The sequence below is a fragment of the Prionailurus viverrinus genome, chromosome A3 (assembly GCF_022837055.1).
Source record: "Prionailurus viverrinus isolate Anna chromosome A3, UM_Priviv_1.0, whole genome shotgun sequence".
NCBI lineage: Eukaryota > Metazoa > Chordata > Mammalia > Carnivora > Felidae > Prionailurus > Prionailurus viverrinus.
In genome coordinates this window covers 110855993-110872710 of record NC_062563.1, presented here as the reverse complement: position 1 = coordinate 110872710, position 16718 = coordinate 110855993, and the positions used below count along the sequence as shown (strand labels likewise).

Below are 16718 nucleotides of genomic sequence, written 5' to 3'. Positions count from 1 at the left end.
GCTTGAACTCATGGACCATGAGATCATGACCTGAGCCAAAGTCAGACGCTTAACCCACTGAGCCACCCAGGCGCTCCAGGTTTGTTTTTTTTTTTTTTATCTCTTTTTTTTTTTTAACATCCAAGATACAATCAAGGTTCAAGTATCACATTTGGTCATTATACCTCTCTAGTCTCTATTTAGAATACTTCCTCTACTTTTTTGTGTGTGATATTGACTTTCTGAGAAGCCCAAGGTAATTATCTTATAGAATGACTTAATTCAGGATTTGTCTAATAATTTCTTCATGATTGAGTTCCAGTTAAATTCTTTGGCAAGAAAACGAAATAGGTGATAGTACATAACTCTTACATCAGGAGAGGCATAATATTAGGTAGTCAGTCCCACCTTCAGTGATGTTGATTTAATCACATGGTTATTAAGGAGACCAGAAGGTCTTTCCATTGTAAAGGTACATTTCCCTTTCCCCCTTGTAACTGATATATCATCTGTGGGATTATATTTAAATCCTTTGAAGATCTTGTTCCCCAACACCTTTTCAACCAATGGTTTTACCCTCCATTGATAAACCTTGCCTTGATCAAATACTGCATTGAGAGTTGAAAACCATATTAACTGCCTTCAATAACTTTTTAGAAATAGAAATAGCCTTCATAAAAGCCTTTCTCTGTGACTTTTCTGCCTAGCCTAAACTTGGCTCACTTTAAAAACTGTAAAATTATATGACAGGTTTTTTCCCTCAGGTTTTTTTCCAAGATGTCATCCAAATTATCTTCTGGTATTCTCTCCAGCAATTCAGGGAAACAAAGTATACCCAACATTCTTAGGTGTATCTTTTCCAGAACTCAAGCCATGGCTCTTGTCCAGACTCCTGCCCATATTTGCTCCTCACTACTTGTCTAAATCCCTAGCCTACTTAGAAGTCTCACTGGAATGCCACTTCTAAGCTGTATGCCATGATACCTCAGTAGAAAGTGATCTCCTGGAAACTTCTCCAGACTGATTCTTCTCTGTGCTTACCTACTGCCTTCTAGCACGGTTATCTCTTTAAAGTGTTCTAATAGATACAAAATGTATTTAAGACAAAAAAAGTGAGGAATGCCTGGGTGACTCAGTCATGATGCTTAAGCATCCAACTCTTGACTTTGGCTCAGGTCATGATCTCGTGTCTCAGGAGTTCGAGCCCCACATCTGGCTCCATGCTGTAAGTGTAGAGCCTGCTTGGAATTCTCTCTCCTCTCTCTCTCTCCAAAGTAAATAAATAAATAAACTTAAAACAAAGTGAACTGTTATCTTTGAAGTTTACTTCCCCTATCACACCACTTCCATCCCTCCTCAGAAAACCACCATCAAAATGTAGAATTTCTTATTCCTCTCTTTCCCTTTATTGTTTTACCACATTTGTTTGGATTTCTAAACAAAGTATTTCATTTAGCATGGTCTGGAACTTTATGTAAATAGAATCATTCTGTATATGTTTTCTGTAACTGGCTTTGTTGGCTTAACATTATGTTCCTCAGAGATGTATCATGTTATTGCACTTAGCTATATAATTCGTTCATTTTCACTGCTATATAGTATTACAATGTATGAAAAAATACAGTTTATCCATTCTTCTTGTGATGTACGTTGTTTTTTGTTCTTTTGGCTGTTATGAACAAGGTTTCTATGAACATTCTGGTAGGCAAGCATGTAGGAACCAAACTGATGGCTTTGAGGGTATATACACCTTCAACTTTACCAGATCATACCAAATTGTTTTCCAAAGTGATTGTATATCACTTATCTTCTTATGAGTACCATATTTCTCTAAATTAGCTATTTCAAACAGTGAGATATCTCATATATTTTTGGCCTAGAAACAGTGGACATTTAATGAATATTAATTGATTTGCTAATATTTTAAAAATTTGAGAGATATTCTCCCCTATGTTTATAATAAGAAGATAAGCTCAGGAAAAGTGTCTGAATGTTTTTGAAGTAAAAAAAAAAAAAAAAAAAAAGATTCAAACCTTCTTAAAATTTAGTGAAAAATTAAGAGGAAAATAAAAATAGAAGGTAAATACCCAATAGGTGTCCCTAGAAGATTTTAGACAGTTATAGAAAAATTGAATATCCAAGGCAGGATACTTTTTTTAGAAGAGCTCTAACATGTGCTTCGTTTCTTATTCTCTTTTACATTCCTCCACTCCTTCAAAGTCTCCAGTATTTCAGATGCATGAGGCCGTTTCGTGGGTTCAGGTGACAGTAATTTTTGCAGAAGAATTTTCTGTAATGATAGTGAGTCAATACTAATAAACAGAACACTGAAATAAATAAAAGTCTGATTATTTTCAAGTACTTACTTCTCTGCCATCAAATACATCTGAGAACTTGCCGTCCCTTAGCTCTTTAAAAATCTGAAAATAAAACACACACACACACACACACACACATATATATATACATATGTATATATATATACATATATATATATATATGTGTGTATATATATATATATATATATATATATACATGAGGAAGTTATATATATATATATATATATATATATATATATATATATACACACACACACATGAGGAAGTTATTCACTCAGGAGGAAAACCAAACTTGCTTCTTGGCCCAGAAGCAAGCAGGACTCTCCTCTCCCACCTTTCCCCATCCTTAACATCAACATGTTGAAGTGCTAAGAGCGTCATCTGCATTACTTCCCTTCATCCTTTTTGGCATCCTACGTGCTAGGTATTTTCATCATCCCTGCTGTCCAGAGAAGGCTGTTGGCTCCAGCAAGTCGGTTTACCGAGCTTCAGACCAAGATATCCCTCCGGTTGCCTAATACCTTTAGCAGCCCCCCACTGCCCCCATAAGAAAGTCCATAATCTTGCGTTAATTTAGTCCCAGCACGTCTCTCCAGTGTACCAACCATCCCTTCCTTGTCACTTACTACTCCCAGAAAAATGATTCTGTCTGCTAGTCCCACCCTCTGCACAAGGAAGGCTGGAATGATCTTTCTTCTATTCTGGCCTATTAGAAGCCAACCAATCCTTCAAAGCCCAACTTAAATACCCCATGAAACCTAAATCCCTACAGCTAGAAAGATCTCTGTCCTGTTTCCCCAAGACTTCATGTCTTTTCCCAAAAACATGTAGAGCATTCTCTTATAGTATCTTCCCTTCTAAAATAAAAGCTCCATGAGAACGAGGCTTATTCACATTTAAAACCCTGTAGCACTTAGCACAGTGTCTTAGGCAAAGCAGGCAATCAATAAAATTTTACTGACTGACTCAAATAAGAAGAAACAGCTTTAGTTTTGTGAGATGTACACACCTTCAAAAGAAGACCAAAGTTTCTGGTCTGAAGCAAAAAGTTTTGGTTGCCCAACTGTGTGAAAGATTAAATCCATATTTCCTTCTCAGTCAGTACTAATATATTCAAGTCTATCCTCACATAAGGGCAGTTACTGTAGCAGCACTTTGGAGATGACTGCTAATAATTTTTGTTGCTTAATTCTTTTTTGTGATATTATTTACCTGTAATGTTTCTGAAACAGTGGGACATATGTAAAGGAGTTCCGCGAGAATTAGCCCCAAAGCAAAGATGTCCACTTCGTTTCCATATTCTTGTAAAGAAATCTAAAGAGACCAAAATATGTTTATATTTGTTACTGATATATTTGTTACTGATACCTGATATAAACATCCATGGCTTCTGAAACCAAAACAGCTATTTGACCAAACTATCTTATATCATGTAACAACGCGTGTTTATTAGCAAGATCTGTGGAGTCTCACTGCCCTGGTTCAAATGCGTCACTAACTGGCTGCATCACTCATGTAAATTAACCATCAATGGTGGAATAATCTCAGCCGTAAAATGGGGATAACAAAAATTTCAGCCTCAGAGCTTGACAGTAGTGTTAAATAAGATGCAGGAGGCGAAAGAGTTAAGAGTTCCCAGTAAGTGGCTTTCATGCAAATGTTCATATGTATTCATAATGTTCTATAACTGGAAGCAATCCAAATGACCATCAGAAGAATAGAGAAGCACACTGTGGTATATTCAGGCAATGGAATAGTACTCAGTAATGAAAAGGAATAATCTGCTGGTATAAACAACCACTAGAGGTTCTCCAGCAGACATTAGTTTGACTGAAGTAATCAAATACAATAAAAAAATCACACATAAAATATGATTCCACTCATATGAAGCTCAAGACAGGGAAAACTAATCTGTGGTGACAGAAATCAGAGCACCGGCTGCCTCTGGGAAGGAGGGAGAGACTGGGAAGGAAGGAGGGACTGGAAAGGGCCTGAGGGAATTTTCACAGGCGAGGGAGATGTCCTACATTTTCACAAGTATATGGGTTTCCCAGGTATATGTGCCTTTGTCAAATGACAAATGTACCTTTAAAATACATACATTTCATGATGTATAAATTATTTCTCAATAAAATGTTTTTCAGTTTAAAAACCACTAAGGAAATGAAAAGCACAATGAGGAATGATTTTTTCAAAAATATTTTAGGGTGACAATACAGGGTGCAGGAGTTAAAGTTTGTCTTCTACTTTCCTATTCCACAAAAAAAATTAAATTATGTTTTTATGCCACATGGTCCCCAAGGGAAGGAGGTGGATTTCCTCTCTACCCTAGGCTCTCAAACATCAAAAAGATGAAAACAGACAATAAGCTATCAACCAAAAAGGGAGACTATTAGAGTAATGAAACTACACATAAGACAAACATTCAAATGTTCTCCTTGATGATGGTTTCTTGTTATTTCTTTGTTTAAAATGTAGCATAGACGATTTTAAGTTGTCATACAAGAACATTTCTGTAATATGGTTAACAGATACAGAATCAATATCCAAAATATACAAATATTCCTTACAAAGAAATTAGGAACAGATAACCTAATTAAGAAAAATGAGGAGCACACATGAATAGAAAATCTGCAGAAAAGCTGTAGGTACATACATATATAGATGGCCTACCTTACTAAAAATCTGAAAAATGCAAACTAAAACATCAGGATGCTCATTCATCACCGAGGCCAAAATGCAGTCTGCTAGCACCCTAGTCTGGTTGGGAGTGTGAAGGAGAAAGCAGCATTCTTCTACACTTTGGGAGGAGGGCATCATAGAATCACTTTTTTCTGAATAACACTTTCACAGTATTTACCAAGTTGAAATGCACCTGTCAGCCTACTCAGTCATTTCACTTAAAGGAATCTATTACAGATTATCATGGAAATACTCATTTTTAGGGGCACCTGGGTGACTCAGTTGGTTAAGTGGTGGACTCTTGATTTTGCCTCAGGTCATGATCTCATGATTGTGGGATCGAGCCCCGTGTCGGGCTCCACACTGAGCACGGAGCCTGCTTGGGATTCATATTTCTTTCTCTCTCTCTCTCTCTCTCTCTCTCTCTCTCTCTCTCTCTGCCCCTCTTCCTGCTCACTAGCACACTCTCTCTCAAAATAAATAAATAAACTTAAAAAAAAAAAGAAATATGTGTTTTTAGAGTCAAAGATAAGGAGGAAAACACGTAAAAAGTTGGTAACAGCCTAAATAAACACTCATCAATAAGGGAACAGTTAAATAAATGATGGTATAGCTATACTTCAGTATACAATACAGTCGCTAAAATGGATGTCAGATCCGTCTGTGCTGGTATGGAAAGATTATGATACATTGTTGAGTGAAAAAAAAGCCACAAAATAACAGTACAGTCAGTTATAGAAACATCTCTTCAAATTTTTGTGCAAAAAGTCTGCACATATATATACAAATGTGTGTTTATAAATGTCTATAACTCACAGAAAATGATCCAAAAGGATAAACAACAGACTCTATGAGAAGAGTAGAGATAGAAAGTTGGGTTAAAGGGAATTTTCCACTTTCTTCCTATATCCTTCTGTGATCTTTTAATTTTATAAGAGGTGTCTGTTATCTTTCTAATTAAAAATACAAAAGAAATGAAAACTATATAGACAGAAAGGAAAGGGACCTCACCTGTTCTGGGCTCATGTATCGAAGAGTTCCTGTATTCCTTGTCCGATTTGCGTAATTTTTCAGGGATGTCACAAGTCCAAAGTCTCCTATCTTTACTTGTTTTGTATCTACCAAAAACACGTTACCTGGCTACAAAAAAAGAAAAAAACCCAATATTGAATTTATAAGCACCAATTTGACAGACTGTTAACACATATCCAAATCACATTTAACAAGGGCTATTTTTATATTTCCTTATAAGACATTTACCCTTATACAGGCAGCCCCAAACAGGATATTTACTATCACAGGTCTTTAAAATGCCAGTTGAAGAAGTAAGGATTTCTCTAAGAGGCGGCTTTCGGCATTGCTGCCTTCAAATCTCCGAAGACATGTTTAATGTGAGGTGGATTCACTCTGTACGGTACAAAGGGATGGATCCAGGACTGGTGGGTAGAAAAAACCAAAAGGTTTGCTTTAATATATCCTAATAAACTAACAGTGTGGTCCAAGGAATGGGAATTTGAGAGTCCCCATGTCACAGAGTATTCAAGGTGGGGCTGGACACCCACTGGTTAGAAATGTTGCAAATATGAGTCCAGGATCTGTTGGGGATTGAAGTCGACACCTTTAAGATCTCTTCTAAGTTTGAGATTCTCAGAATGAGTCTCTTGTCAATAATGTTGTAAGATAGCGCATGCAGCAACCGTAGTAGAGAAGCTAGAAAAGTTGGAAGATGGAAAGAAGGCTCAGGAGTATTAAGGTCTGATCTCTGAGCAACTACAGACACGGAACAAACATCGTCTGCAAACAGACACAAGAAAAGAACACTGTGACACAGGGCAACAGGAAGTATGGGGTACAGGAGAGAACGGGCAAGAGACGTGCTAGAGAAAGGAACATCCAGTCAGCACCAGTCAGTTTCGAGAATTCATCCAGAGCAGGGGAGCCTGGGAGTTAATACCCAAACTTCTGCATTTATTTGCAGGTTACTTTATAAGTAAATAAATGTGCTTAATTTGTTATTTAACTATATATATCTCCTATTCCAAGGTGAAGGCATAGCCAGTCGAAATGTATTTTTCTGAACACAGTTCTTACAACATTCCAACTTCAAAGAGCACCTTCAGATATTAAAGCAGATGAAAGTAGGTGGACTCCAACACAAAGGCCTTGGCCATCCAGCTCCTGGGCAGACCAAAGACCCGATGTCTTTTATGGGCCAATTATTCCTATGTAGGCCCAACAACTACAACTATGGGTCCTTCTTTTACTCAAGAAACTCTTTTGTTTCATCCTTATTCTTGACTATTTTAGATGGGTGGGGTAAGCAAACAGCCAAGATCTACACAGAAAAGGTGCTTCTCCTGGATCCAGAGTCATCAGGAAAGGCTACACGAAGAGCCTGAGACCAAAGAAGACAAGCAGGAGAATGTTCCACGCAAGAAGAAGAGGAGCAAAGCCTCCGTGATAGGATTCAGCATGGCCAAAGTGTGATGGAAGTAGGCCAATTACAGGGAAGAGAGAGTGAGGGAGGCTGTGAAAAGCTGTTCTGTCTTCTTTGATTTTGATGAGGAGGTAAAATGGGAAAACAGCTCATCTCAACCATGAAAGAAGCTAGAAAGCCAGCAGAAAATAAAAATACAAAGGTATGCTGTGTGTTACAAGTTTTGGATTACAATTTTCCAATCACGGGGTAGAAATGTCTAGCCAAATGCCAGGAAAGTTCTAGACTCTGGACCCAGTAGCTATGATTGCCGTCATGAATAATGACTGATAGGGGCGCCTGGGTGGCTCCTTTGGTTAAGCATCCAACTGCATCTCAGGTCATGATCTCAAGCCCCACATTGGGTTCTCTGCGGTCACCACGGAGCCTGCTTTGGATCTCCTGGCCCCCTGCTGTCAGCCCCTCCCCCACTCTCTCTCTCTCTCTCAAAAATAAATATTTAAAAAAAGAGTAATGACTGAGAAATTGGGAGAATCATGTTCCCAAAGCCAGTCATCAGAGTCCCTTCTGCTTCTCAAACAAGCCTGAGTAGCAGCAGAGGCAATGACAAAGCAGCCCACTGGCTGTGGTAGCCACAGTAATTCTTTGCATGCAAAGGTAGTTTACTGAAGCAGTGTTTGCAAGCGGAATATACAGAGCAGCCAGATAGGACCAGAAGTGAATGAGCTCCTTCCTATAGGGCTCACTGTCTCAATAAATTGATTTGTCCTGAAGATCCTCTGAATGGTCCTATGGAATGGTATTTGGGGCAAGAGCTAGATCCATTCTAACTTCAGAGGATCAGAGATATTATTTCCTCAGGACTGTTAATCAATTCTAAAACTACAGAAGATACGTTTTAGAATGACTAAACCATAGGGGCGCCTGGGTGGCTCAGTCGGTTGAGCATCTGACATCAGCTCAGGTCATGATCTCGCGGTCCGTGAGTTCGAGCCCCGCGTCGGGCTCTGTGCTGACAGCTCAGAGCCTGGAGCCTGATTCGGATTCTGTGCGCCCTCTCTCTCTGCCCATCCCCCGCTAGCACTCCATCTCTCTTTCTCTCTCTCTCAAGAATAAAACAGACATTAAAAAAATTTAAAAAAAATAAAATTACTAAATCATATTTATCAATTCCTAACAAAGTACATTTTCATTTACCTTAAGGTCTCTATGGATTAACTGTTTGCAATGTATATAATCCACACCTGCTGTTATTTGTTCATACAATTCCAAAGCCAAATGTTTGTCTGGTGTCTGGCCTCTTCTGCTGTCAATCCATTGCTCCAATGTCCCTTTACCACAGAATTCCATTTGGATGAAAAGGCACTTAGTCTTTGGTCTGGATATAAAATTCACAGTATATTACAAATAGCAATAAAAAGAAATTTATAAAAAAATAACATTTCTTTTTAAAATTACATTTCATCTTCTTAAGAATCCCAAAACATGTCTGAAGGCAGAAATCTAGGGGTGCCTGGGTGGCTCAGTCGGTTAAGCGTCTGACTCTTGATTTTGGCTCAGGTCATGATCTCACAGTTCATGAGATCTTGCTAGCATCTGGCTCTGAGCTGTCAGCACAGAGCCTGCTTAGGATTCTCTCTCGCCTCTTTCTCTGCCCCTCCCTTGCTCCCATATGTGCACACACATGCTCTCTCTTTCTCAAAATAAGTAGATAAGCTTAAAAAAACATGGAAATCTAAATGTAATAAACTTGAATCAAAATACAATAAATCATTTTTGATTTAAATTGTAAGTTCCCAAATGTCCAGAGCTTTATTTGTTAAGTAATTTATAAAGTATGAGACTGCCCGTTCTCTAATGGTAAGGGTCCTTGATCACCTTTGCTAGTAGAAAGGAATAGGAACACCAATACAATGGAATTAAGGAAAACCAAATTGCATTACTACATAAAGTAATTCTGGAACATTTTAATTCACTATTGGCCTACTGAGCATCTGTTTTGTGAAAGGCCCAGAACAGTCACCTACAGATGAGAAAACAAGTTAGATACTATCCTTGCTGTCATGGGGGTTATTAGTTTAATGAGAGAGAAATACAGGAAAAACAAATCGAAAACAATAGTGTAAGGATCGTTTCTCAAAGAGAAATGCCAACAAATTGCTCTGACATATACTTGCGAGGACTAATTTTGCTAACCATGTTTTTATCTTGCTTTATAAACTAAGTTGGCTTCAATATTAATTTATTTTCTTCAAACTTATGTTGGTTAGAAAATAGAAAAAGAAAGCCAAAAATCTGCTGAAAGCTGAAGAAGTCCCGTCTGTATGCTGATGGTGGATGAGTCCTGAAACTAATGATAAAGCTCTCAATCACTTGGGGTGGATGGAGCTGGTGCTGGGGGTGGGAGTCGATGAATGAACAGACCCTCATTGTCCTCAGCATTTCAGTGAGGACAGTCCCCAAGAAACACTGGCTGACTTTTCAGAAGCAGATGCCAGGTCTTTAGAGCCCTCCAGTCCTTTGTCAGGGTCTTACCTGAGACAAAGCATGAGTGATGCAAGGTGGGGTACCTCCTTGGTCTTAAATTATTTTCAATGACCACCACTCCACTGTAAGTGGTGTGGTTGTATTCAAAAGGGACCCCTTGGGGTGTCTGCCTGGCTCAGTTGGTAGAGCATGTAACTTTTGACCTCAGGGTCATGGGTTCAAGCCCCACATTGGACATGGAGCTTAACTTAAAATATTAAAAAAAAAGAGAGAGAGAGAGACAGACCACTTAACTGCACCCCAATGATCAGGAGTCTTTGAGAGGGACAGAAAAGTGTTGGCAGCTGAGGAGGGGTTTCCAGCTGTAGCATCCATAATGTGTTCAAACCTTCTTCCTAAGACTGCATGTACAGCCTAGCCTGAAGCCGGGGTAAGTGAGCAAGCCTACAAATTAAACAATGGAGACAAAAAAGCTAAACCTGAGATTTTCAAAACAGATGAGGACAGGGATACCTGGCTGGCTCAGTCAGAAAAGCATGCAACTCTTGATCTTGGGGTTGTGAGTTCAAGCCCCACACTGGGTGTAGAGGTTACTAAAAATAATAAATAAACTAAAAAAAAAAAGGTATAAATTAAAAAAAATAAAACAGTTGAGGACAATAAAAAAATTTTGTTAAGCAAGTGTGGAGCAAGGGATAGAAGCAAGGACAAGATTATTGTCTCAAACGGTGTTTGTGGTTGGTGATTATTAAATGTAATAACTAATGGCCTTATCTTCTGGCCTACACCTAGTAAATAACAGTTTCTTCCATCCTGTTAGGGCTATGAGAATTCTTTTTAGTTACCTTGAAGTGTTAATGCTGTCCACAGAATGGTAATCATCGCCAAACCAGCAGCTGTAGTAGTGAACGATATTTGGGTGATTGAGAGCTGCCAAAGCTTTTACTTCACGCTCTGCCTTCCTGCTTTAAAGAAACAGGGAACATAAAAGTGTCAGCATCATCCCTGCTATGAACTACAAGTCAGGTGACAGAAGACAACTACCTACGCTCCCTTATGAAACAGTTGCCGTGGTTCCCACACCCTGAGTTTTTAGAATGGAGGCCAGGAGTACTCGAAAGGAAAAACTGAACACACAGAAAAAACATGGCTGTCCTCACTCTCAACATGAGAAAAAGCAGTGACTTAATCAAGTTCAAGCATCAGACATTTTAAAAGCCATTTGTAGTCGTCTTTGAAATGCCAGTCAAGCATTTTTGGTTGCTAATTCACACATCATATTTTGTTTAACCCTGTGTTGAAATCACTTTGGATTTCATAAGCAAACCCTAATAGGGCAGCAAGGGTAACCCAGGCAACATGATGAACCTAACTCAAAAATTTAAATGTATAACAGAAATACACAAAGGAGATATCTACGCAGAGAAAGCAAGACTTCACTGTACGTGTGGGAGCTTTATAGTGATCTGGAGTCAAGAGCTGAGAAAATGCTATGCTACATGGAATAAATTTGAGATTTCAATGAGGAGAAAAGATAAGCAAACATTTTACAATTCCATTTTCTAATTTGCAAAGTTCCATAACTACATGACATAACATTTATAAAAATAAAGGGGAAAAAAGTACTCATCCATCAACAGCCCTAACACAATCAGTTATCGTTTTGGATTGTTTCTTATAGTCTTTCTTCCTATACACTTTTATATACTTGTAATAATAGTATATAGTTTTTAACCTATTTCTCCATATAACAGGTTATCTTTACCATTTTCCTTGTTACACAATTTGTATAACCATCATGTAAACTTTTTAATGTAAGATTTCTAAAGTATAAAAAAGTAGAGCAAATAGATTCATGAACTGCTACCTAGCCATTATCCAAATGAAACTGTTATTAACTCCTGGCCAATCTCGTTTCATCTATACTCTCACCCACTTCCTCATCTTCCCTGGATTATTCTGAAGCAAATTCCAGCATCATATCATTTCATGTCTGAATATTTTCCGTACGTAAGCTTAGCCATCGAACAGGGGAGAGAACAAAACATACTTAATCATTTCTTCGTTGCTGGACCTTTAGTTTGTTCTAATTTTTCACTGTTATAATGACACAGTGATTTACATCTTCTTGTATAACTTTTTCCATAATTTGGACAATATCCTTAGAATAGGTTCCCAGATGGGAAATCCATGGGTCAAGGTGTATAAATATTCCAAGTATATATTTTTTAATTTAATAATTATTTCTGAGAGACAGAGAACACAAGCATGGAGAGGCGCAAACAGAGAGGGAGACACAGAATCTGAAGCAGTCTCCAGGCTCGAGCTGTCAGCACAGAGCCTGATGTGGGGCTTGAACTCATGAACCACAAGATCGTGACCTGAGCTGAAGTTGGATGCTTAATCGACTGAGCCACCCAGGTGCCCCTCCACGTATATTTTTAACTGTGTTATACCAATTTATGAAGCTACTAAAAATGTCCAACATACTGTAGTCTTATCATCATTACATATTACCATTAAGAAAAATGCTACTGAATGGAAAGAACAACACTTCATTCATGTTAAGCAAAATAATGTAACGGGAAAAAAAGCCTTGTTTTGATGCCAGGTGGACAAGGCAAGGCATTGTCCATGGGAAGGGAAGTAGGTGTGTCTGGCTGAGATGAGGAACGGCCAGGACTCCATGCCTGCTTCTCCTTTACTCATGTCATTTTCCATAGCTCATATCTGTTTCCCATATCCTTCCCTAGTCCTTGAAGGATAGGTCTACCAAGTTATACACAGTCCAACTGTCAGAAACCAACAAGCAAGATTGGTGAACCGGTGAGCTTGTGATTTAATACTTCCTTCCCACATGTTCTCTTTTCTGCAGGAGTTCTATCCAGTAATTGGGAAGGGTGGGAGTAAGTGAGTGCAGATAATACCTGAAACAAACATGGGGAGCAAGGGGTTATAGTGGGAACACAATGAATCAGCATTCCAGAAAACAAGTTCTAAATCTCCACCTTGTTACCATAGTAGGTAGCATCCAAAGATGGTCATCAATTCGTGTCCTCCCCATACATACATCCACTCCTCAGATTAAGAGGTAGAGTCTATTTGCCCTCTACCTGAGTCTCAGCTGGCCTTAGTGATGTTGTTTACCCGATATTATGTAGAAATTCCAAGACTAGGTCAAAAGTAGCCTTTGCTGTTCCCTGTTGGGATGACTTTCTCTGAGGACAATCCTTGGAATGCAGCGACTAGGTTGTGAGAAGCCCAGGTGACATAAAGAGGCCACGTAGAGGCGCTCTGGTTAACAGCTGAAATTCCAGCCCACAGCCAGCATCAACTGCTAGCCATGTGCGACAGCCATCACTAGCCAAGCTTTCAGATGACTTCTGACAGCAAATGCGTGAGAGACCCCGTGTGAGGATGGCCCAGATGGCCACAGCCAACTCAGAGGACCATGAGAGATAATAATACCTTTTGTTTTTAAGCCACTACATTTTGGAGTGGTGTATGATGCAATAATAGACAAACGGTTACCTATTTACCTTTGACAGATCAGTTCCCAGCTTTGGGTCTCAGTCTCCTAGTCCTTCCGATAAAGGAGAGGAGACCAGAAAATCTCAAAGGTCACTGTAAGCTAGATGATTCTATTACTTCTGTTTTCATCAAAACAAGCTCAAAAGAATGATCAATGGTATATTCTTTTTTTTTTTTAATAACCACAGTAAAGTGAGGTCATTTCACAGTAAGCCAAGCCCCTGATGATAGAGCAACATTTTTAAGGAAGACTAGAAAAAACTAAATAATATGCTAATGAAGAAGAGATAAACATAAAAAAAGAACAGTGCAGGTTCACACACCTCATTCAAAGAAATAAAACATTTACTACTTACTCGCTATCATATTTAACACGTTTAACAACGTAAGTCTTCCTATCAATTCTGTGTTTTGCTTTGAAAACTTGGCCATATCCACCTGAACCAATCGGTTCTATTTCTGTAAAATCGCTGGTAAACCTTAAAAGATAAAAAATACATGGTTATTCTGAGGTTCAATGGTCACTGCCCACCCAGCCTCCCAACCCTTCCACTTTCCCTTAATGTCACTGGCAAAATGGACTCTACAAGAAACATGGCTCTCTCCTTCTAAATGAGAAGAGTCTACTCCACAGAAACTCTTGAATCACAAAGAATAGCTACGCCTGCTCCTGCTCCCAAAATAACAGACCACCTCTGGTAATTATGTTCAACTTCTGGCTGGTACAAAAGCCATGATAATTTTATCTCAAGTATAAAACTTTAGAAAGAAGTGCCATGGGGCGCCTGGGTGGCTCAGTGTGTTAAGTGTCCGACTTCAGCTCAGGTCATGATCTCACAGTTCATGAGTTCAAGCCCCACGTCGGGCTCTGTGCTGACAGCTCGGAGCCTGGAGCCTGCTTTGGATTCTGTGTCTCTCTCTTTCTCTCCCTCCCCTGCTTGAGCTCTGTCTCTATCTCTCTCCCTAAAAATAAATAAAGATTAAAAAAAAATTGTTTAATAAAAAAAATAGAGAGAAGTGCTGTATTATGTTCCACAGCTATCACCAAGCTGTCATAAGAGAAATGAGCATGTTCTCTGAGCCTGCCTAGGTCTGTAACTACCTGGCGTTCCCCTCTCTCTCCTGTCCTGCATTCCATCATTAAGCCCTGCCAATTCTACTTCCAAAACCTATCACTGGTATGCACCCACTTTCCTCATCTCCAACAGCTATACACTAGTCCAACCTTCTATCAGGCTCCTTCATGAGCCACACAGCAACCAGTGTGAAAAAATGGAGTATGATCATGTCTCTCTATTGCCTAAATTCTCCAATAGCCTCCTTTTCATTAAGCCAAAGCCAGAAAGTCCTTAGATGGCCTATAAGGAGTCTCCTACTTCCCTGCCCAGCCTGTCTCATGGCACCGTGTCCTTGTTCCCTGCACTCCAAGCACACAGCCTCTGCTCCTTGAACACTCACCTACCTTTCCTACCTTTACTTTTCCACATGTGGCTCTTTTGCAGAGCCACAGAGCTTCTCCACCTCCCTGTTGTAACTCATCCTCCAGGCGCCCCCACACTGGTGACCCTACAGGAAGCCTTGCTTCACCCCTCACACTAAACCCAAGGTTCCTATTTCCACTTCTTACCATGTCATTGCTTCTAAGACCATGCGTGGTAATTACAGATTTTTCATCGAATTATTCTCCCCACAAAACTGTGAGGGCGGAAGATGTTTCTGTTTGTTCCATTCTAAATCCAATGCCCAAAACTGTGCCAGGTGTGTATTAGGGACTTATGAAATGTTTGTGGATTCTTTTAAACTTGTATTCAGTGTCCTCCTATTGCAAATAGGCTTCATTTGTTTCAGATACTTTATTCAAACCCAAACATGCAATCTACCACAAGGGGAACCTTTTTCCAAAGTGAAATCTGGAATGGAGCTGGAAAGTGGAAAACAGATTCAAGTGGAGCTGTTTGGATTCCTGCAAGAGTCTTTTCTTTTTTTTTTTTTAAAGTTTTTTTTTCAACGTTTATTTATTTTTGGGACAGAGAGAGACAGGGCATGAACGGGGGAGGGGCAGAGAGAGAGGGAGACACAGAATCAGAAACAGGCTCCAGGCTCTGAGCCATCAGCCCAGAGCCCGACGCGGGGCTCGAACTCCCGGACCGCGAGATCGTGACCTGGCTGAAGTCGGACGCTTAACCGACTGCACCACCCAGGCGCCCCAAGAGTCTTTTCTAAGAAATCATTGGTTTATAGAAATATTTACCTTCAATATTAAAAACGTCCATGGATGTCAGAAAAGTTCACATAACTATCCCGTAGATCTACACTTACCACATTCCACCTGGATTCATCTAAACTTTCCGTCTCCAGGAGACAATGATCCTTTGTGGATCTGAGTGTACTAAAAAATTAAACTGTTCAGGTAGAAATATAATTTAGCCTGGCTGACGAACAACAGTCCCTTAAGAAACTTTTGTCGAAGGGGCGAACATATCTGTAACCAGATTCTTTGTCACAGCTTTCCCTCTTACCTGAGTTCCACAGAACACCTGCTGTCTTTTGTCACAGGAGAGTTAAATGTAGGTGCCAAACTTCTAAGATTTAAGACAAGAATATGAAACTCAAATAAAACTGAAATCAAATATAACGTTAGAAGAAGTTTTATGTCACGCACTAGTTTTTTTTATACATTCAGTCAACTATTAGAATTACAGGGTTGAAAGCATTCACCTTTTCCTTTATAAAACAATAAACTTAACAGTTCTCCTCTGTCAACTAATGATTTTTCATTCCTTTTCTGATTCCTTATTTATTTATTTATTTATTTATTTATTTATTTATTTATTATTTTTTCCTGAACACATTTATTGCTGGTGTGCCCCAACCTCCCTTTTTCTCCCTCCAGACTCAGAACCAAAGGACTTCTATCTGCTTGCACTGTCATTCCGGTCATTTTACCCTTTGTACTTTATTCCTTACTGGCCATGACACCTGCTTTTGGAAGTTCAAACCCCACTTAAAACTAAACCTCTTCAAATTGCTATCTTCCCTTTAAGCCCTCAGGTTCCTAACACCATCAGCGGTTAGGCCATCAGCCATGATGCCTGATTCCCGTCTACATCTCACCCACAAGGAATAGTCTTAAAATCCTTTCTCCATTGCTTCTTCCCCCAGTTACTGGAACCACACTCCCTCAAACCCTGCCCACTCTTCTCATATGGTCTGTCTTGCAAATTCTCCTCACCCTCCTCACTGCCACGATAACCAACGGCTGA

At 39.3% G+C, this 16718-nt stretch overlaps 1 protein-coding gene across 3 annotated transcripts in view; it reads right to left on the bottom strand.

Annotated features, from left to right (window-relative positions):
* Positions 1-16718, bottom strand: part of EIF2AK2 (eukaryotic translation initiation factor 2 alpha kinase 2) — a 35182-nt gene continuing 18464 nt past the window's right edge. For 2 of the 3 annotated variants that reach the window (XM_047854610.1, XM_047854611.1), the window contains exons 9-16: positions 15975-16037; positions 13812-13934; positions 10770-10889; positions 8635-8815; positions 6012-6140; positions 3531-3632; positions 2346-2399; positions 1-2269 (exon numbers count right to left, since the gene is read on the bottom strand). In XM_047854610.1, the coding sequence (XP_047710566.1) occupies positions 2147-2269; positions 2346-2399; positions 3531-3632; positions 6012-6140; positions 8635-8815; positions 10770-10889; positions 13812-13934; positions 15975-16037 (895 nt within the window). In that variant the 3' untranslated portion in view covers positions 1-2146. The remainder of the gene's footprint in view (positions 2270-2345; positions 2400-3530; positions 3633-6011; positions 6141-8634; positions 8816-10769; positions 10890-13811; positions 13935-15974; positions 16038-16718) is intronic. The other variant, XM_047854612.1, reaches the window with a different exon arrangement.